The sequence below is a fragment of the Schistosoma haematobium genome, chromosome 1 (genome assembly GCF_000699445.3).
Source record: "Schistosoma haematobium chromosome 1, whole genome shotgun sequence".
In the NCBI taxonomy this organism is placed as follows: domain Eukaryota; kingdom Metazoa; phylum Platyhelminthes; class Trematoda; order Strigeidida; family Schistosomatidae; genus Schistosoma; species Schistosoma haematobium.
This window is the reverse complement of record NC_067196.1, coordinates 61133439-61156456: the sequence shown is the minus strand read 5'-3', so window position 1 is coordinate 61156456 and position 23018 is coordinate 61133439. Positions and strand designations below refer to the sequence as shown.

At 30.5% G+C, this 23018-nt stretch overlaps 1 protein-coding gene across 2 annotated transcripts in view; it reads left to right on the top strand.

Annotated features, from left to right (window-relative positions):
* Positions 1-23018, top strand: part of PPP1R9A_1 (Protein phosphatase 1, regulatory subunit) — a 70032-nt gene that overhangs the window by 28611 nt on the left and 18403 nt on the right. For both annotated transcript variants that reach the window (XM_051209261.1, XM_051209260.1), the window contains exons 11-18: positions 4276-4396; positions 9879-9983; positions 11451-11606; positions 12656-12695; positions 16943-17530; positions 17846-17994; positions 18586-18631; positions 20559-20622. In XM_051209261.1, the coding sequence (XP_051074704.1) occupies positions 4276-4396; positions 9879-9983; positions 11451-11606; positions 12656-12695; positions 16943-17530; positions 17846-17994; positions 18586-18631; positions 20559-20622 (1269 nt within the window). The remainder of the gene's footprint in view (positions 1-4275; positions 4397-9878; positions 9984-11450; positions 11607-12655; positions 12696-16942; positions 17531-17845; positions 17995-18585; positions 18632-20558; positions 20623-23018) is intronic.

The following is a 23018-nucleotide window of genomic DNA, read 5'->3' as shown; positions in this document are numbered from 1 at the left end:
AATCACTAATAATGAGCTTGTCTCATGATCACCTAACTTTAAGAAATGTGATCCAATGTCATGTATTGTGTTGTTTATGCTATTCGCATTCACTTAGGCTTATTATTTAATAGTTATAGTGAATGTCACTGGAAATTTGTCAAAATAAATAAAGATATGCACTTTGATATACATATTGGTTCGTTTTCTACTTATCTCTCAATCTTTCTCGATAATTCTTAGTATTACTTATAGCTTATTATTTCTATCGAATCTCCTTGTTCCATTAGTAATCAGTATGTAAAGCATTCACTGATATTAATTAGCGTGTATATGATAGTTGAAATGCCTGCGTACATTCACGTATACGTATACAGATTAAAGCATTTACTCTGTTTACTGTCAAAGTGGCATGATATAAGTCTAGTATATATATATATATATATATATATATATATATATATATATATATATATATATATCATATGATTATCAGTATCATATTCATTGACAGATACATAAAAAATTTACAGCTTTACTGTTGTATTTTTTTTCTACATAATGAGCGAAATTGAAAGATTGTGACCTTCATTATTATTCTGATTAGACTCTTGTATTTGTTGGCTCCTATATGCTTAGTTAACGAGTTTGTATATAAATGATATTTTGCATAATCTAATATCCACCTATATATCCAGTAGATTCCGTAGTGATTCCGTCTTCTGAGAAACCATCCGATTGCAGTTTAATGATCTGTCCCGTAAGTATATGATCGAATCGTCCAGCTAAGTCATTAAATCAACCAGTTTCCCTTTTATAACGTTTTGTAGTTTAATAGTAGTCTTTGTTATATTGAGAATTGTCCAATATTTCATTATTCAGTTCTTAATTGAATAAGTCCTCCAATGCTTCATGAAGGCATAAGCTAAATCTAATTTGTCTAGTAAACAATGTAATATACGATGCACTTTAATCGTTTTGTATAAATTATTCATTGAGCGCCTCTTTGATAATGTTCACCTACCACATTATAATATGATCAAGTAGTTTATTCAGTTTTTCATGCAGTTATTTGCCTTAATAAGCCTTTGTAAAGCAACAATATCAGACCTTGTAGAATAAATTGCATTCGTTTCATTTCGTTTGCTCTAAATCTTCCACATACACACTTATTTACGTCAATAAATACGATATTTTACAAATGTTATTTTGTATGTAACTTGCCGAAATTTATGTAGTTCATAAGTAGGAAATAAATTTAAATACCCTTCACATTTTTACAAATTCAGTTAACGGACGAACAAAATAAACGCTCTTGTGAGAAAAATATGATGACGTCATCAATCGGAAGAAACATGTGCAAATTATTATGATTACGGTAGACAAAATAATGAGATTGATCGTAATTACCAAAGGACAATAGTAAAGTAATTATAATGCTGGCGATGATAATGGTTGAAGAGGGTATAAAAAACGTAATTATTTGAATAATTAAATTGATAGGGGTTAACCGCTTTGTTGAATGATGTTAAAATGATATAACTAGTTACAATCTAACTGTAAATTAATGAATGGAAAGTTGATTAAAATGAACAATAAGGGTATTATTGTGATTAAATAAAAGTTGATAAGATAATGTTCGTAATGGAAGGTTATGTGTCAAAAAGTAAAGCGGAAAGTCCCTAAACTAATTTTGGAAGAAGAAAAAGGTGACAACAAAGGATAGCAATTAATCGATAACCATCACGGTACTAATCGAACCCAAAATTGTTCTTCGCAAAAATATCGACCAGCTACTGCTTCTATGTAACGTAGAATTTTACTGTTATTCTGTCGATTTAGCAATCGAAAACCAGTATCATGATCTGTTGAGTCACTCCTGGGTAACTTAGGGTAATGTATTATTAGGTTTTTAGTGGAGTTTTGTTCTCTGAGCTGGATGGTTTGGTCGTGGAGCTTTCATCGTTCTTCTGAACGACATCATCAGCACACACTTCCCAAATCATCCACCTGAGATACAAATCTTCACCATCTCAATGTATTATTAGATTCTTTGATAACATCGTCTTTGTTATTCCAACATATGTGCTATTGGAATTTAAGGTAAATACAACTGTGACTAGAGGTGGTCTCTTTTATATAAGTTAGACTCTGAGTAGGCTTTTTTGTTTAATATGTGATAATTGAGTTATCGATTAGAAAAGTCAGTACAATTCTGACTTTTCGTCGACAGCTATTCTGCACTGCAATTATCCCTTTTGGATTAAGGCCGATTTCTTATTGTAAAATCTCATTTCTTGACTTACAGTCCTTATTGATTAGCTTTATGAGATAATTGTTCTCGGGTAAAGTCTGAATAGCTTCCATTTCTCCATCAATCGAATCTATTGTTGTCGCTCTTGAAAACGACATCCCAGTATAACTTTTATATCGGACGAAAGCTGTTAAAGTACAAATATTGGTTTGCCTAAAAAGTGCGTAGTAAATAAAACAACAATGATCCTTTGTTCTTATCATATTTATGTTCAAGGAATTTTTTCTAATGCGAAATTCATGCTCTCAGGTGAATTTTAAATTTGATTGAGATCGAAAGTTTCTGTTATCACATTCTTATATTACACAAAAAATTTCATTTGTGAAACGTTTTGTTTTTCCGTTTATACGACCCAGTGTATGTATGCAAAATATAAAGCATAAAAAATGAATTAGGATCGCTTCATCCTGTAGTGTTTGTTGATGCCTTACAAACGTAACGATTTTCTTTTATTGATGTCCTCTCCTAATATGTATTATTCGTTTACATATTCTAGCATAGAATTCAGTCTTTAGAATTTTTTTACCCCACTATTCTAATTATGATTTTTCTGACAGTCACTTTTTATTTCCCTTCATTATGTATCTAATGATTAGTTAGATATAGTATAGTATTGGATAGATCATTTTATTATTCTGCAGTTATGAAATATGTTTTTCATAATGAATCAAACAGATTTTTAAGCAAAGATGGATAGTGGCTAGCAATGGAATCCGGGACGCGCGTCTCGTCCTATTTGGGACTCGTCAGCTGAACGTACCTGTGCCTCAGAGTTACGTTCATTCCAGGACTCGAACCCACCACCTTTCGTATCAAATGCTATCGCGTTATCCACTTACCTACTGAGTCCTGATAGCCACCTGCTTGTGCAATAGGGTAAAGTTTAAATTCACTTGGTGTTGTTTTACTTGTATTTTCCCATTGTTATTTAGCACTGCGATTGATCAGTCTCATGCAGGTACATCCAGCTGACGAGTCTCAAATAGGATGAAACGCGCGTCCTGGATTCCACTATCGATCTTCGCTTAAAAAATCTGTTTAGTTCATTATGAAAAACATTTCATAATTGCAGAATAATAAAATGATGATGCACATATGCCAATATGAGACGACTGATCAATTGCAGTTCTAAATAACAATGGGAAGATGCAAGTAAAACAACACCAAATGAATCAAATAGATGTTGTACATAGTTGTTATACGCTTATTTCATCATTTTCAGTCGAATTAGTTGATTTTTTTTTCAAATTTATTCTCACTTTTAATTTATTTCTTGAATTAACTCTTAGTAGAAATAAATAAAAATTCTTACTACTTGTTGTTTATATTGTGTGGTGTTTCTTTGGAAAAGAACACATTTGATATCTTATTATGTTATATTATTTAATTTTATGGCTTAAATTTTGTTTAATTCATAATTTCAACGGTTGAGGAGTCCCACAATAGGACGAAACGGCCGTCCAGTGCTTCCAGGATTTCCATGGTGGTCTAGCGTCAATTGATTCATGATCTCAATTGTTGAAATTACTACAATCTCCATAAAACCCCTTCTGATACTAATTCATAATTGTTTTGTATGAAATCAATTTGTTTTGTGTGTTAAATTTATATGAAAATTATTTATTTGCTAAATTAACATTTCATATTAAACGTTACTATTGTGTATTTCATAAAAGAATAATGAAATGCACTCGTAAACTGGACATTGAAAGTTTATATGTATAAAGCCGTTTAACGTGGATATATATGTATATAATCATGTATTCAAATTAAACATAACATTTTGTTCATAATTAATTTTGTTTATCAGTTTACGGTTGTGGATACTTTTGATTGAAATCATGAATGGCTCAATGTTAGACCACCATTGAAAACGGCTGTTTTGTCTCAGTATGGGACTCTTCAGCACTGTAGTTTTATTTACTTATCATAAATTTCTTGTATAATGTGTATATTTATTTCCGTAAATTGTTTCTATTTAGGTGTAAATGGTCTCGGTATTAGCATAGTTGGTTCCGGTGTTGATACTTCATCTGGTGAACAGAAATTAAGCATATTCATTAAATCATTTACTCCTGGAGGTGCTGCAGAGGCTGATGGTCGGTAAGCTATCCATTTTTTCTCTTTCACCGCTTTGTGATTGTTTTCTTGAGGATGGAAAACGTTTTTCAAGTATGACATTGGTTATTTTGTTGAATGTATGTGGTTATGAGTTTTTACATCATTAATATTGGTAAGACTAGTGGCATTTACAATAGTTGATATATATATATATATATATATGCTTGTTTTTTTCTTATTCGTCAACAATTGTGACGTATACTTTGTTGACGTTTGTTTTTACTTAACAATTTGTAACTAGAAGTGAACTTAATGATTAAAAGGCTCTATTTGTAATCATTAGAATGACTACGGCTATCAACCTTACTGCTGTCTATCTTGTTTTGTGCAGTTATGCCGTATCATTTGCTGTTATGTAAATAAAGTGGATCTTAAAGCCAAGTTCACAGATATATTCTTCAAGTATTTGTGTTGGTTATTATTTGAAATACACATCATAAAAGTAGGTGAATGGAAAGAAAATAGATTCATGTTAAAGTGTATAGAGAAGTGTGAGCTTTGCGTGTGTCGTTCCATTAATTAGAACTCTATCATCTTTTGTGATGTTTAGTAGTCAGCAATTCGCTTATTCATATAACCATAACTAAATACTACTTTTAATACTATTTTTAAGACAATTGGCGATGTTATTGTGTTTTGAAATAGTTATTCATACTCCACCTTAATCTTTTTTTACATGTAGCATAATGTGATAATCTTAACATGTTTAAATCTTTACATTCATTATGCATGTTAAACTCATCTTACAATACACATATATCGTTTATAATTTTCAAGTTACTAATTTAGGTAATAGTACAACATGAAAACTAATATTTCATTTGAAATTTTTTCTCCGATTTCTTGTTGTTACCATCTATCTAATCTTTCGGATGTTTCCTTTCTTTCTCTCTCTCTGTCGCACTCACCTATACACACTTTATCAGCTATTATTTAGATGACATTTATCGATATATGTTTCACTTAATGATTCTGTATAACTATTTATCAATTGAATTTCATCATTTTGTTTGTTCGTTTGCTTTACGCTATTTGGATCAGTGCAAAATTTTCACTGTTTATCTTTATTCAAATCATTCATTGTTCTACTAATATTACCAGTAATAGCAGTAGTGACCCATTGTTTTTTTAACACATACACATTTTGGCTATGCTACTCATTTATTCAACTGTATTTTCTTTCTATTAAAAATAGTGATGATTCATGCATAGTTTTGAAAGTGGATAGTTTACATTTTACAATTTGTATTTAAATCTTTTTGTATACACCATCGTGGTATCCAGACAAACACAAACAATATACACATGGACAATAATGCATGTGTTCACTTGTCATACATACTGACTAAACTAAAATCATTCCTTTGAAATGGTCACTTCTGTTATTGTGCAAATGTTAGTCGTTTGAATGTAGCATAAATCATTTACAAGCATATCACTTATTGATAATTTAGCTCAGTAGCATTGTCGATTTACACAGAAATTGCATCAGTGTGTTTTACATGGGTCCAACATTCCCACCTATTTCAATGAAATCATGTATGATGATAGATTAAGTGATACTTAGTAATTACTTATAATTTTTATTAGATCCTCTTCCGTACATATTTGTAAATGTAGTGCATATCGGTAAGCTAGTAATTGGCTTACCTTTAGAACATTACGGGTATCGGCAGTGATCACTGAAACCGTCTACATTTATTCACTGAAAGTCCTCACATTCAACTCATTATGTGTCAGTTTTAATATAAGTATTTTTACAGGAATAAATGATGTGGTCATTTCTAATCTTTTCAGTTAATATTTATTCACGCAGATTCAATTTATGTAGAGTTTGCAAACGAAGTATTATCCATAGTATTTTGATAAAAGAAATCCCAAACACTATCTACTGATTAGAAGTAAATAATCTGATGTTGATCAGCTCTTTATTTTTTCCTGAAAAATTTGATTACAAAAATGTGATGCATGCATCAAGACCAAGGTAAAGCTCGCTCGTCGAATTGATCAGCTATTTGGTAGTTGAACGCTTTAATTCGGACATCTGTTCTGAATTTTATTGAATTGAAAACTTTTGTGTCGTCATTTCCATTATTTTCCATCGTGATGCCTGAAATTGTTTTTGCTGCTGCGACAAAATTGATTTAAGCTAATTTGAAATCGATAGTTTGGGATTCTATCTATTTTCGCGTGAGTTTGAGAAAAATAACGTCCTCAGGAACTGTTGTGACGTGCGATGTCCGAAATCTGGTACTGATACACGACGTGCTACGCCCTAACCTCCCAACTGACTACTTAAGTGAGAACACGAGACTGTACGAGAAGATTTATTGGGCTACCGAGTAATATACACGAATGTTCATCTCTCTATATATATTCAACTCCGTCCCTTAGAAAGTCAGTATATTTCTAAGCCAATGATATCCACTTGTCCTTCTAGTCTCTTTTGTTTGCAATCGATTAACAATTGCATTTGGCTACTTCTGATTGGCTTACAATGTCATAAACCATCATCGGAATATTCATAGAAATCTCTTTTCTGATTTAATTAGGAGATCGAATTTCAGTAAAATGAAATCAATTGCCATGTCATTTTAAATCAATTTCTTTTTTCTCTGAAAAAGTCTCCACTTGTGGACGAAAACTGATAACATTGTATAGCCTAAGAATTTGCATTAGGCTAGTCAGTAATAGATTAATTAATGTTTCTTGAATACATTTACATGATAATTACTTTGTAGGAAACTGTCTACAATGTTTCAACTACGATACCCTATATTGGTGTTTACTCATTTTTATCATTAGTTGATTATATAGCACAGTGGTACGATTAATATATGAGCATTAAATCAAAAGCTGTATGTTAATATTGCAAAAAACCGCTTAGCCATGAAAGGTATTTCATTCCAAATCCTTTAGTTACATAGATTTTGATGTTTATAGTTGGTCGAATTTTGAAGCGTGTTTATGTGATTATAAAACAATTGGACACAATACTAGGGTCTATTTCAATGTAAAAATAAATACCATTTAATTAAATATTAGTAATTAGGAGTTAATATCATCACACTAACTTATCTCCATATTGGTTATGTGTTTGTCTCATAATGAACAAGTGATAAACAAATGCAAAATTTGTTTATAAACATTATACTCTGATTATTTTCAGATGATTTGTATTTGATGGTATATATATCAAGATTCATGTTGCCTTTATTGACCGGTTTATGAGATATAAGTCATCTGATTATAAATTTATGTAGGTAAGCCTTAAGGCATATCAAATTTGTGAATACATATATTACAGTAGGTTAAGTAAATTTTAGCTTGTTTAAAATCAGAATAGTCAAATATGTGTGTACGATGATACGTTACTGAATGTATGCGTCGTAACTTGCTAGATTGTCATAATATTCAAAACGAAAAGTTTCACATTTAAGCTATTCAGTCTAGAAAACTTGGTATCCCCCAAGATAATCACCAGAGCTGTTTTATTCATACTAAAAGTCAACAACGAAAGAGAACTAATACAATATCATTTAATAAATAAATCCCAACTGCTACAAGCATTACATTGAATAAAGTTCATACTTTCACCCACACATATACGGACGTAAATTCATCCTTAAACGAAATGATATGGTATCACTCGTAATCATATACACTGATAACCTGGGATTTGAAAAATTTCAAATTTCTTGATAGAGGAAATTGGTAAAATAGCGAAGAATTTCTGAAAGTGTAGCGTTCAGGCCAATTTGCAATTAGTTGACATCTCGACTGGTACCCTGTTTACCAATATAGACTGTAAACATTGAGCGATTGCGCGGTAAAAGGTCAACGCCTGATAAAAATACAAAAAAAAAAAAGCAAATGAAAATGGAGAAGTTCACCAAAACAACTATTCACAGACAAAGTCACCAGAATAGGTTGACTTAATGCTTTTGAATTAATGAAACAGCTCAATTCTACATAAACACTGATGAAGTTGTTCAAAGTGGCAACGTAAACTTTACAATAAAATTACCCAGCCCAGAGTAGACAATCACAAATATTCTCCCTCATTCAATCTTATATATTTTTCCATTTAAAAAAAAATTTTGTCAAATGCACTCATTAGTTCATCCTCTTATAGATCAAATAATAAAATAGACATTTAGCTGTGGATTATTGATAAAATTATGTTTGTTAATCAACTTTGATAAAACTACACTCACTGTGATTAATTATACGCAAAAATAAGTGCTGCAACATTTTCATAATTTGTCTATTAAAATTAAAGTTTCTTAATTGATTGACATTTGTTTGTTGTTATCTATAGGGTCATATTTTTTTGATCCACTTATTTTACTGACTTAAAAAAATAATTGTTTTCTAAGAAAACAATGATAATTAATTCGTTGTAGTTTATTTTGTAATGATTGAATTATATTCATCATATCACTATTATTTCTAAGGGAGTTTAATTTTATTAATTAAGGGACTATAATAAACGGGTGTGATTCAAATGAACGATGCATATAATATGATGTGAAAATTCCCATATTTAATAAAGCATATATCACTAAGTGTGTAAGGTGAATAATTTGTAATCGCTACTGGATATATTTTGAAAAATACTAGCTTTTTCATGTTGTTTAATTTTTTTTTAAAGCTAAATTGAACATCGTGTGCGGATCGCCTCAATAATGCTTCAAATCGCTAGCATTATAAGCAGATATAGATAATGACTAGCTGTGAAATCTAGGACGAGCGTTTCCTCCTATTTGGGACTCGTCAGCTGGATGAACTTGCATTTCAGAGTCCTGGACATAATATGAGAGTTTAACCCAGAGTTGATATTCACTCCGGGACTCTAGGCTGTAGGTACATTTAGCTGACGAGTTTTAGATAGGACGAAACGTGTGTTCTAAATTCTACTGCTAACCACCATTCATCTCTGCTTATAATAAATAAAATTGTCTACATCTATTGGAAGTTTTGATTTCACTTTGCAGAATGAAAAATGTATTATATGTAACCGATGTATTGCCTAAATTAACTGTAACTATCCGTTTTTTATATACTTGACCAACATAATCAGATATACAAAGAAAGAGATTTACTTAGAAAACTGAGCTTACCTGATAATGCATGCAGATTTGTAAGCAGCGATGGTTACTCAAACATGTTGCATGTAGGTGATTAGTCTAGTTTCCAATTAGAACTTGTGTTTGGCTATGCAATCCTGGAAAATTGTTATTTAGATTATCATACATATTAGGGTGTTCAGTTTTTTAATCATGCAATCATGGGTTTAAACACTGGCTTTCATCAGTTAAGGCAGTTGAGTAGCGTAACTAATCCTGATCTAAAAAGTATGGTTCAGAGTTGAGTATATAAACCTGTATTTGTTTTTTAAATTGTGTGTAAAGCATCTATGAAATTCCTGTCTTATTTTTTATCTCTAATAAACATTTAACAGTATTCAAGTGTACGATCAAATTGTTCAAGTAGATGGCCATAGTTTGGTTGGTGTCTCTCAACAATTCGCAGCTCAAGTACTCCAAAATACTGGGGAAATCATTCAGTAAGTACTTTTTCTATGTCGTTTCTTCACTTATTTCTATAACACTAACTTGCGCCACTTATAAATGACTTCACTATTTTTCTTCACTGTTTCTACACGATATTTAGTCCACGATATCATTACTTCCCTAAAGCCTAAAATCAGAACAAGACAGATTATCACAAATCTTTGTATAATTTCGATCCGTAAGTTTTAGGAATACAGTGTGCAACAATTTGTGAATCTCAATAAGCATACATTACTGAGACATTTTTAATCGAAAATTGTCGTTTAGTCATATGCAACAAAAGAAACTTTAAACATATACAATCAGTTCAAATTACTACGTCACACTAACACAATAAGATGCTAGAGTGGTATAAGTTGTACTAGTATTATTGGTAGTATCAAAGACTAGTCATAAAAGGTATGATTCAAGAAGAAAGTATAGATTAGTGGAATGGGAAATATTTATAGGGTAATTTAGAAGCTTAAAATCTATGGGAAAACAAAGATTGAATCCATCAGCAGCATTGCAAACGATTCTGAACCATGTCACTCGGTCTCTAACCATTAGTTAAGGTATTCGTGTTTATCCTAATCAAGTAGTCTGAGCCTAATTACATGACTTGGTCTAACATTTAGTGTCTTCATATACTGATACCATGTCTTGGTTTGGCCGCCTCATGCTTTCTCCAACATTAACACTATACCAGTCATCATCACGCGTCCTGTTTATCGGTGAATGTGCTGTGATTAATACATATCCTAAGGATCTCATTTGAGAGGGATTCATTACCTCACTAACCTGTTTTCCATCTTTAACTAGTACTTTGCGTTTAACCCCAGAATTGCTAATCCGATGGTCCTGAAATATACGACCAGTAGTTCAAAGACCTATAGTCGAATCCTAGTAACCTACTCACAATTATTTTATGGCGTTAATCAATAGTTTTTTTTATATAGTTTGGACGTAATTTTCTTCATGCTTTGATAACAAAAAGAATTACTCTAATAAATCTATCGAATATGTTGATAGATATCCAAAAATAGATTTGTATATATTTGAGATGGTGGAGAAAATTTGTTGCTCAGTTGAATGATTTAGGTGAAATTTTGTTATCTGTGCTCGATGGTTTGATCATGTTGTGCTGACAAAGACATTCATAAAAAAAATAACGTTTTTCTCCAGTGGAAGCCTGCTTCTTGATTAGATTGTCCGATTTTCTAACAACGGAAAGCGTGCTAGGCTCGAATGATTTTGAGATGATGGAGAAGATTTGTAGTTCAGGTAGATGATTTAGATGGAGTTTTGTTCTCCGAGCAAACCATCCAGCCCAGCGAAAATTTTCGTTATATTTGTGTATATGTGTTATTTTAAAAATTTCAACTGCAATCATCCTTTCTTTTTATCTGGTTACTTAGTAACAGTTGCTGTTGTTGTCGACTTCACGTTTAATTGTTTCTTTTCAATGTGTTTTACTTTAGTTTTGTTCTCGCCAGAGAAAAAGATCCACCCAACTCTCGCATAGCAAAGATATTGACAGAAAAACAACAAGAGGAGGACGAAGAGAATAATAAGGAAGGAGAGGAAAAGGCGGTTGAGAAAGAGTCAAAGTTGAATAATAATTCATCTGATAACTAGTTAGTTTTTATCATTTTAATTTTATTGTCAAAGTTATTTTTATCGTTAACTAAGGGTGGGAATGTGATACCGGGAAAGTTAACAGGGACTGACTGATTTCACAACACATGTTCTTTTATGTATTTAGCATTATTTAGATAAGACTGGTGATAGTGATATCCTTTCTTATATAATGAATATTTTGCACAGTAACTTCATTGCATTTATTATTAATCCATCCAGTTTATTTATGAATAAATATGGCTGAACACTTGATCGTAATCTGACTGCTAAGTACTAAAGATTCGGATGTACCTAATGGTATTCACTCTTATCATACATGGTAATTTTCATTTTCATCGATTCATACATCATTCAGCTTACAGACCAACCATTTTTTAGTTTGTGAATAACTAGTTCGATTGTTTTTTTGCATTCATACCTGTCCTTGTTATGGTTGTCATCGGTTAACATTTTAAAACGTTAGTAATATATAATTGAAAAATTTCCAATATTTTGTCTGATGAATTTTACAGGAAGGCGCATTTAGATGATGGTTAGAGATGGTCGAGATAAAACCCTACTATTCCGAGGGGTTTGTGCTAGTTGGCACTAATCAGTAAGACGTATATGTAGTCTTGTCGGGATTGATTTTACCTGGTGGATTGAAATTGTTAAACTGGGTGGTCCGGATTTTCATCTACCGTGGTGCATCAGTTCCGCAAAGCATTAGGTACTCCTTGTTGTTGTGCGCTATTACAAAATGATAGACATAAAGGAGGGGTTCTTTAATCACCTAACATCAAATCACAATTCACTCGATATTGAGTCACAAAGACTAGTGGCCACATTTCAACTCTTCGTTGATAGAATTCAGTCAGTACTAGGGACTCGAAAAACATCCTGGGTTCTACGTTGCATACAACTGACTAGATGAACATGACCCTTGTCGTTGTTCAATGATCAATCAATGTAATGGGATTGACTATGTTCGGTTTTTTTTTTACCAGTTCACTACTACTGTTGTTTGTTAACTTGTGGTTCTTTTTTCTATTTTACTTTTAATCAGTCAAGAGGTTGTGTCTACTCAGACCGATAATCCTGTAAACGTAAGTCTCTTTAAAAAATGTTTTGTGCATTTCACTAATTTCCTAATTTGTTTGCGTTCACCACAAGTACGTAGAATGTATGTAAATTATGACTTAATCCAGTTGTTTGTTTATACATTATTATGACCTTATTTAATTAAATATAGAAGAACAATAAGTATAATAACAATATTATTTAATAACTATGGAATAATTTTAGACGGTATACTTTTCATCAACGTTACGTCAACAAATTAGCACAACAGAGCGATAAATGGTGTAAAAATAATGATATCACCTGTACCTACAACAAAAATGCATAGAAAACAAATTAAATTAAAAATAAGATATTCCTGACTTACAGAACGGTGGTTAATCTTTCCTTGCCCTGGTGACAAATATTCCTTCACTGCACCATAAAATTTTCTTTTTTTCTTTTTTCTTTTGCATTTATTACATCATTGACTCTATTTTATTTTTTCAACTATCTTTCAAATTAATAATCTTTCAACTGAACTCTACTCACTACATTCCTTCAATGTTATTCATTATGTAATCGATTGTTTCTAACCCACTTTTGAACTGTTGTCACAATTAATGTTGTAGAATATTCTTTCACATTAGGTATATATTTACAATATTCAGTTAGCAATTTAAACCCATTATGTAATTATGATTTTTAAATATCACAGGTTGTAAGCAGCTGACGAGAACCTACGAAATAAAATGAATTCATGCTATTCTGCTAGAGTCTTTGTTCTTGCTCTTTTCAGAATGCTCAGTAATAAATCAGTCAGTCAGCTACAACGCCAGTAATAAATAAATTAGAGTTTATATGGAATAGTTTATAATCAATATCACTTTAAGTCTCATGATTGTCCAACTAGAAATTCTTCATATTTTTATAATAGATCAGTGGTTATTAGTTTAAGAGGATTGATGGTATATGTATTTGGCTGGGAACCCTTAACTCTGTCATTAAATCTACTATTCTAATAGTGAACATATTACAAATTGCGATGGTTGGTATGTGTTACACATGTTTAAACATTCTCTACCTTTGAGTAAAAGTCTATTGGATTGGAGGTGTTAGACGATTATCTGTTTTTAACATGTGAATTAGTCAACTATTCCCCCCCCCTCCTACCTCAACCAACCCAGTCCATATAGTATTGATAAATTATTCTATCTTCTATATTGATTTAACCTATAGTAATTGTAATTATTTATTCTAAATGTTAACTTCTGTTTTATATCGATTATATTAAGGGTAAATTGACTAATAATTGGACAAATCAATAAAATATTTTTGTCTGATATAAATTAGACAATGCTTATTCATACAATAATTTTCATTCTACATATTTCCGTCTATCTTTCTCTATATCATTTATCTTACCATAAAATATGACTCATTTTCATCTGATAAAATACTACTTATTATCATAGATCTACAAAATTTCTTTTAGATATATATATATTATTCACTAAGAGAAATTGTTATTTAATTTTATGCATAACATGTGACATAATGTTTATTTCTATTTTTATTGAAAATTGAATGTTTCAGTGATATTTTTCTTTTATAGTTAAAACAAATTTCAAAAAAAAAAATTATTTTCATGATCATAATATTATGTCTACCCTATTTCTATGTCAGCATTGTTGATTAGTTCTCGGTCTTTGCCTTTGTTGTTGTTGTGGTGGTGGTTATTATTATTATCCTTTGCAATCTATTCAGTATATGACATTTCAATTCACTTAATAATTGATTATTTCTTCTATTCTTGCCCTACCATCTATTTGTTTCACTCATTTATGAGCTTAATCTCCTAACTCTTTCATATCACATAAATTATTTATTTGATTTTATTTTTCATCTTCTTTTGAAAACTCTAATATTTACTATTTAAAATGAAATGAAGTGTAGGGAAATAGATAGATTTATAACACAATGTAGATTGGGTTAGAATTGGTTACGTTTGTACAGTTAGTTTTTTTTTCTTCTTTTTTTTGGTAACCCACCCAATTACTAAACTAAAAAAAGTCACGAGATTAATAGACATTAACATGTGTAGTATTATCGTTTTATAATGCATATTTTAGCATTTTTTTTTGTAATGTCATTTATTCATTTATGTACATATTACGGTTGTTTATCAGTTGAGATTTGTTCAACATACTCTTATGATGCATCAGACTGAGTAAAAATTATTCCTCACTTTATTACTACTATTATTCTCAAGTACATTGTTTTCTTTAGATTTATATCATAAAACATTTTTTTATAATTAGCCAACAACAGTATAACTAAATGTACTTATCGTTTAAAGTATTGCAAAACATGGATGTGTCAACGGATATCGTGTCATCATTGTGATGTTTATTTAACCTACTAACTTTTTAATAACTTATTTTATTTTTATGTTTAGTCCGTTTTACTCTATTGAGTTTTCAATTCTTATAATGATAATTATTCACTTATAGAATAGAGTAGCTCAGTGGATAAGATGTCCAGTTTTCAACAATTAAATTCCAGATTTGAATCCCTTTTCATATATCTTGTTTTAGGCAACCAAGTAGTATATCACTAACCGTCATACTTAGATTATAGATCGAAGTTTAGTATGACAATCTGTACCTGATGGATGGCATGATCATAATAATAATCTATTCAATTTAACAATAACAGATGGTTAGGTAACATTTATATAGGATGATGTTGATGGTTATCCAGAGAACCATCGCTGCCTTATTTCGGTTGGAATATTTGTCTGTTTTTTTTTTGCGGGGGTTCTTACACTAAAACTGTTATGTCCGAGTGGAGATTAAATTACAGGTAACTCCCGAGGACTATTAATGGACTAATATTCTATAAATATTCTTATTGTATAATTATTCAACAATTACATTACATATATTTATATTCCTCTTATTATAAGCTTTATTTTGACCTATAACTTATTATTGTACGATTTACGGTTCTTAAGTTATGTTCAGCTCATTAACTACTGCCTCCCACATCCACAGCCACTTTTTGGGCTTATTTGTGTACAAATATTATTTCCTATTTTATGGTACGTTGCGGTCTGTGTGATTGATATATAAAAAAAAAAAAAAAATAAAAAAAAAAAAAAAAAAAAAAAAAAAAAAAAAAAAAAAAAAAAAAAAAAAAAAAAAAAAAAAAAAAAAAAAAAAAAAAAAAAAAAAAAAAAAAAAAAAAAAAAAAAAAAAAAAAAAAAAAAAAAAAAAATTTTTGGTGATCGTATATTTTCTTTTACACTTTTCGGTCAACAAGTCACAATCTAATGATAATTATATTATTAGCGATCATGTTAAATTCCAAGACCAGAAAAAAATACTGTAAATACGTCAAAATAATCATTTAAAGGTTTTGATGTTCATTGGCCCTGTATGAATATTCTGTGCAACAAATCAGCGAAATTAGTGACGTTACACTTAACTAAATGTGTCTAGTTTTCATAATAAGATAAGGTTCACTTACTTGCTTACACCTGTTACCCCTCGTGGAGGAACATGGGCCGCCCACTAGGATTCTCCATCGAAATCTGTCCTGAGCAGTCTTTTCCAGCTGTCTCCAGTTGCTATTCATTCTTTTGAAGTCTGCTTCCTTGGTCTTCCTCTTTTTCCTTTCCCTTCGAGATTCCACATTAGTCACTTGGAGAAAAATTCTAGTTGCTCACGTCTTTCCAAAAAGATGATAAAGTTTTGACGATTGAATCTCCTAACTCACAGAACGTAACGTCATCAAAATATGTATCTGTAGTGATTGAGTTGGATAGTATTATACTCGTTTTATCCGAAGTGTTGTTTTCAGTCCTATGTATATTCTTGAATTTTATGAAAATAAGAAATTCTTATTTCATTGTTTAATGATATTAATAGTTATATTTTTATTGTATGTTTTACCATGATTCTTTATTTGTTTTTCTCTTTCACCAATAACTATTTAATGAATAATTAAAAGCGTGAAATAGACATATACGGATAAGTTATTCACTTTGAATACCTTATTAGCTCATACTTAATGATCGGAGTTTTGGGTTTAGGAAAAAAGAACACTCCATAAATATTTATATGTTATTGCCCTAACACTTACCAATTGATGAGAATTGTGGCTCAACGATGTATACATAAATATCTACTTAATAAATAAATGCCATAATAATGATATAATTTGTTTATTAGTCATTTTTTTCGGTAAGCATATTACATGTATACATGTTTTTGTGTGTTTGGTTTTTCAGTTATCAGGCGGTGATTCTACCGAAGCTTTACATAATTTGATTGCTGTAGCTACACGATCATTGAAAGAAGCTAAACAATGGAACAAGGATGATGATGCGGAGGAGGAGGAGGAGGAGGACGAGGATGTGATAGCTGTTGATGAAAGTAGTGTAGATTATGATATGGAATATCTTAGTGTTAATAATAATGATACAAACGATTCATCACCTGTAAACAGTCTTTTTCAACAGTTTAGAAAATCTTCAAATGGTAGTGATAATGTAAAATCATTAAATGGTTATTCCACTGGCTTAAATTATCAACAATCTAGCCCTCGATCAGCATTAAAAGGTACAGCAACTGCAGCATCGACTCGTCGACGTAACGAAGCTATCATGGAGTATATTCGCCAAGCTGTACTTATCCAAGATAATGTATATTTACCAACTGATTTAATTAATAAAGATGACTACACTAATAAAAGTCAAAATTCAGATATAGCTACAGACTGTGTTAGTACAGTGTCTTGGGCACTAGCCAGTGAATTGCATGATCATAGAATTCAGCTACGAAAATTCCAATCACGTATTCGAAATCTAGAACAACGTGTAAGTTATTTAATATATATATATATATATATATATATATATATATATATATATATAGTGTAATATTCATTCTGATTGATTAGATATCCATAGCACATTGTACCATACAAATGAAATTGATATCTTCAGTTTCATTTTAGATACGACTTCACATTGTCATTAAAAATTAATCTCCTAACTTTAATTTTAATTGTATGTTGATAACTCAGTTGTTGGTTAAGTAAACATTTAAACTATCATTTCTATAATACGAATATAAATGATAATTGTCCCACAAATTACTTATTTTCGGTTTCTTTTTCAAATCTCATATAGTTGACTGCTCAAGAAGCTGCAGCGGATGAAGCGATAGAAAGACTTTGTCTACGTTGTCGTCATTTGGAATTAGAACTTAAACAATCACAACAAAAATGTTCACAACTAACCATGTCACCAAAACAGCAGAATATCTCAAACTCTAATAAGTTAGTTTAGTTTTACATTATTTTTACCCTAAATATTGTCTATCCTTAGTGCTTTATATATATATATATATATATATATATATATATATATCAATTATTTGGTTATCTGCAACGTAGGACCAGGCATATATATGCATCGGTCCAAGTTGCCATACCTCATTAGCGCAACAAAATGAATACCGAATTCATAGTAGCAGTTATTTCAGTTGTAAGATAGGACACAGCGAGAAATAATTAGTCGGTAGAAAGAAAGGTATAAAGTAATTTTAATCTCACGGTTTAAATGGAGACAAAGAATGTATACACCTACGCCATTGTGATCGATTCTGAGCCATGTCACCCGTAGTCTCCAACCAATGGTTACGATAATTGTGCGGCCCCCAACCAAGTAATATAGATCTACCAACATAGCTCAGGCCAGAAGTTAGTGACTTTATGAACTGATGCCACGTTTTGGTTTGACCACCCCCAACTTTGTTCCATCCATCTCCAACACTAATCAGCATTGCGCACTGTGGTAATCGGTGGTTGGGCATATGTACCATATGTTATATATATATCTGATATTCCATCTTTTTCGTTAAATTTCAGCTACTCTCCTGGAGCTAATAACTTATGTAATCCAATATATCATTCAGTAAGTACATACAATGTATAAATTACTTATTATAAATTTATACTGTCCCTCTACACTGCCGACTCCCTATAGTTTAACAATGTTGAATAATTCCATATTTGTTAACAAATTGAGTACCTATGGCTTCTAATTAGCAATGAGTTTATTACATCATAGTTGTATAAAGATTAATTTGATGCGAAACAGATTATATTTGGGGAGGATAACATCTTTTTTGTGAATTTTCTTTTGAGTCATAACTTCATTGCTGCAGATGTCGGATAATAAGTTTATAATTGATATTTTGAAATTATTTCCTTTTCTATACCTGCTTTGAATTGCTTACCTTGCTGCATATCGCTTCCTTAAGCCTTTTTTATTTCTTACCTAATCTATTTTGAGGATAGCGACACTTTGTTTTGATCACATGACTCTTAGGTTTCATGTAAACACTATGTAACAATGTATAACATAATTTGATATCTCACCACTAAATAATAATATCAAAACTGATCTGACCAACCTCATGAAAGCGGCACGTTTTCTGTAATCAAATAAGTTATAATTATGTCTGTTTAAAGCAACTCGTGACTATTGAACGGGTATGGGAGCAGTGGATTCCAGTAAAGTGGTTGAAAGTAGATCTATTCTTCTTTTGACAGCACTAGGAATGTAGTATTTTACCCTTCATATCAGCATCGGTAAAATTCAGATTAAATTCCGTTAATTATATGTTTTCCAGCCTAGTGTTGTTTTTCGTTTTCTTGTAACCATTTTTCTCTTTTATCCCACTCTCATACTTGGGCTAATTCTCAAACTCGCCGGGTTTTTTTACGAATAACTTTCTTATTACCATATGGTAAGTGCTTCATCTATTTCTCACTCACATCATCTTCCCTATTTTCCACCCACCCCCTATATATTACTGTTCATAACTAATTACTGAGTAAAACTATGTTCATTTTTAAGGTGAATCGTTGTTTCCCCATTGATTCTATTAATAATTTATATGATTTGTTTTATGTTGGCATTTTTTACTTTTATCTTGTAGACTATTGTAATTATTATATCAGTAAATAATATTCGTAAATCTTATTTTTGCCTTTAAGTGATAGTTGCTGACCTTATGAGGTAGTCCTTAGCATAAATATTAATGATTATCACCTCAAATTCTACAAAAGTTGTACATGGTTACTACTAAGTTAAATAGTTGAACTGTTTTGTGATTCCCATTTTTGTCATATATTCACTAATATCACTTGATCGTGTTAAATAATATGGTATTATCGTACTGTTTTTGTGACTGTGTAGTTGATGACCTTATTGCTAGAACTGTCTATAATGTCAACTATTATAAAATCATTTATTCGAAACTGACTTCATCTAATCTAGTTTAGATAGCCTAGTCTAGGTACATACAACTTTTGTTATCCAAAATTGAATATATAAGGAACTTGATGAATTGGTTTTTTATACACTATTTACTTGAACTACATTTAGCAATCATAATCTATCACATTAGCCTTGGTATTTATAATGTTTTCAAATAAGAGTGTTGTTTACGTAAGAAACTCACCACTGTGTTTTTAAGAATACATTTAGTGATGGATGTAATCCTCTCCACTTTCAAATATTATTTATCATCATTATTATTGGCATTCAGTCAATTTCTCTCGTTACCTATTTCCTTCTTATTGTATATATTCTCATTCAGAGAAAAAAAATTATACCGTTTATCTCTATCATATTAACTTCATTACGTATATTAGCGTTAGATATCGTCTTTTATCATTAAACTTTTAAATTGACCTATATTTAACTGATATCATTTTAATTATGATGAATTGTGCAGAATAATTATCTGTGAACTATATATTACCCTTTGTTAAAGTTGTTTATATCCTGATTTTAAAATTCAAATCTCTTTGTTTTTCTTATTCATTTCAAGTCACTGTTGAATGCCTCAACGTACAAAGATGATGATGGAGTGGTGGTGTCTAGAGAAAATCCTGGTAAATTTTAGTTAAGACTTTCTAATCTTATATATATATATATATATATATATATATATATATATATTTGTTTATGGATTTCTTTGACTTATTATTTATTGAACATTGGCAAATATATTATATACAAGTGATATTTAAAGGAAAGATGAATGTGACATTGATAAATCACAGCAGGTAATAATTTATTTATCTCTATAAAAGTATTTGTACTATTGATCAATCGACGTGATCTCCTATTGCTTGGTGTTCATCAATGACAATTGTTCCAGATACTCTGCTTATTTTTCTTTCTGTACACGATTTATGTAACTATATAGATTTTTCACTCATCTAATTATTAATACCCATACTTTATATCATTAATTATGCAGTAAGGATATTTTGGATAAACAATATTAATGTCATTCATATCTAATATTAACAAGTAAGTTTCAAACTCGCCAATACGTGACCCAATTTTAAAACTTAGGTTAATTTGACCATTTATTCTCTGAAAAAATAGTTTACACTGAACCACTAAACGTTAGAAAATCTAATTTTTCCACTCGTTTGGATAATACAACTATATTATTTTTGTTTTGTGGAGATTTTAGAAATTTTCACTGATTAAAATCATGAGTCAATTGAAGCTAGACCACCATGGAAAACCTGAAAGCACTGGGCAGCCATTTCGTCCTAGTATGGGACTCCAGCAGTGCGCATCCACGATCCCGCAGCCCACGAGATTCGAACCCAGGACCTATCAGTCTCGCGCCAGGCGCTTAACCAACTAGACCACTGAGCCGGCATCCAACGGTGTTAATGTCTAACTACAACCAATCCACGAAGTTGCGCCACCGTACACCATTGTCATCAGTGAGCAGATATCTCACAACAGACCTGGTTGAACTTCACTGGTAACGGCTTTTCACTAGAACTCTAGGCCACTGATCCAGCATCCAACGGTGTTAATGTCTAACTTCAATTGACTCATGATTTCAATCAGTATATTATTTTTATTTATAACAATTTACCTAATGCTGAATTTATTTGAAATTATCAAGTCAAACCTTAGTAATGATACATGCTATGTGTAACATAGTTGGTTAATTTTCTTTTTCTTTTTTTCTTTAAAAATCATTAAGTGGAATATACAGCTTAATTTTGTATTTGTTTATATCTGTATTGAATTAATGATAAAGTGAATTATATAAAGTCCAACTATGTAAATAATTGTAGCTTAATTAATAAGTATTTTTTACATAACATTCATTATCTATATGTTATTCCATACTTTTTATGTTAGTTACAAAACAATATGATTTTGTTTTGTTTTTCTTTTAAAGTTCATTTTCTAGTTTTTAAATCAATTAAATCTTCTCATTTACAATCACTGACAATTTCTTTTTTTCTTTCTTGATCTTTAAAAGTAATTACGTTTGCTTTTCTTTCTGTTCTTCTTATTTCTAATACTGTCTATAGTTATTTGAACTATTTCAATAGATATTGTTTAAATTTGTCTCTCTTACATAATAATGCTGGTATTTTAATAGAATAATAATAATAAGCATAAATCTGTCTTAACTATAGATTAAGTGAAATACTATATATTGGAAATAGTTACTGTGATTGTTTGAATTCATATGTTGATCATATCTGATTAGCTTACTTTTAGATTGTATATACATCAATAGTATTGTAAATATTACATTATTGTTGTGTGTATTATATTGTCCACATATTGTATAGTTCCATAGATGTCATGAATTACTCAAATTTAGATTTTTGCAATCATCGATAACGTTTTTTCATCGGTTTCATCAACACTGAATTTTTTTGTTGTTGACATTAATCTTTATTGTTAGTGTCTTTTTTTCTGTCTCTTGGTTTACACATTCAAAAATTATCATTTATCGCCTCTATTCTTTGGCTGCCTATTTTTAAGACTATATAATTATGTAATATAAAACTTACGGTTACATCAGTATAATAATGATTTTAATAGAAGTATAGATGAATGTTGTACATCCTCTCAGCGATGGTAAAAGTAAAGGGTCGTATATTTCGAGTGGAAACCAATAAATCTTGGTCCGAAATAACATTACAGTTTCGATGTAATAATTACTACTTGTATTAAGTTGACATTAAAATAAATTACCGTTCAATTTACTCTCTAATACCATTTAAAAAATTTTTGACTCGAATCTTTTTCATCCTGAAAGGTTAAGAACCTGTTGTTGTGCATGGTGAACTACGTATAAAGCCTAGAGCTTGTTATAATTGTGCAACTTTCATTTGAATAATCGAATTTCCAGTTAGTGAATAAATAAGGTTAATTAAATAGGATTGCTAGAAATTCTGTCACCCTTACACCATAAGAATGTTTAATTCCATCAACTTCTCAATACTCTCTAAGT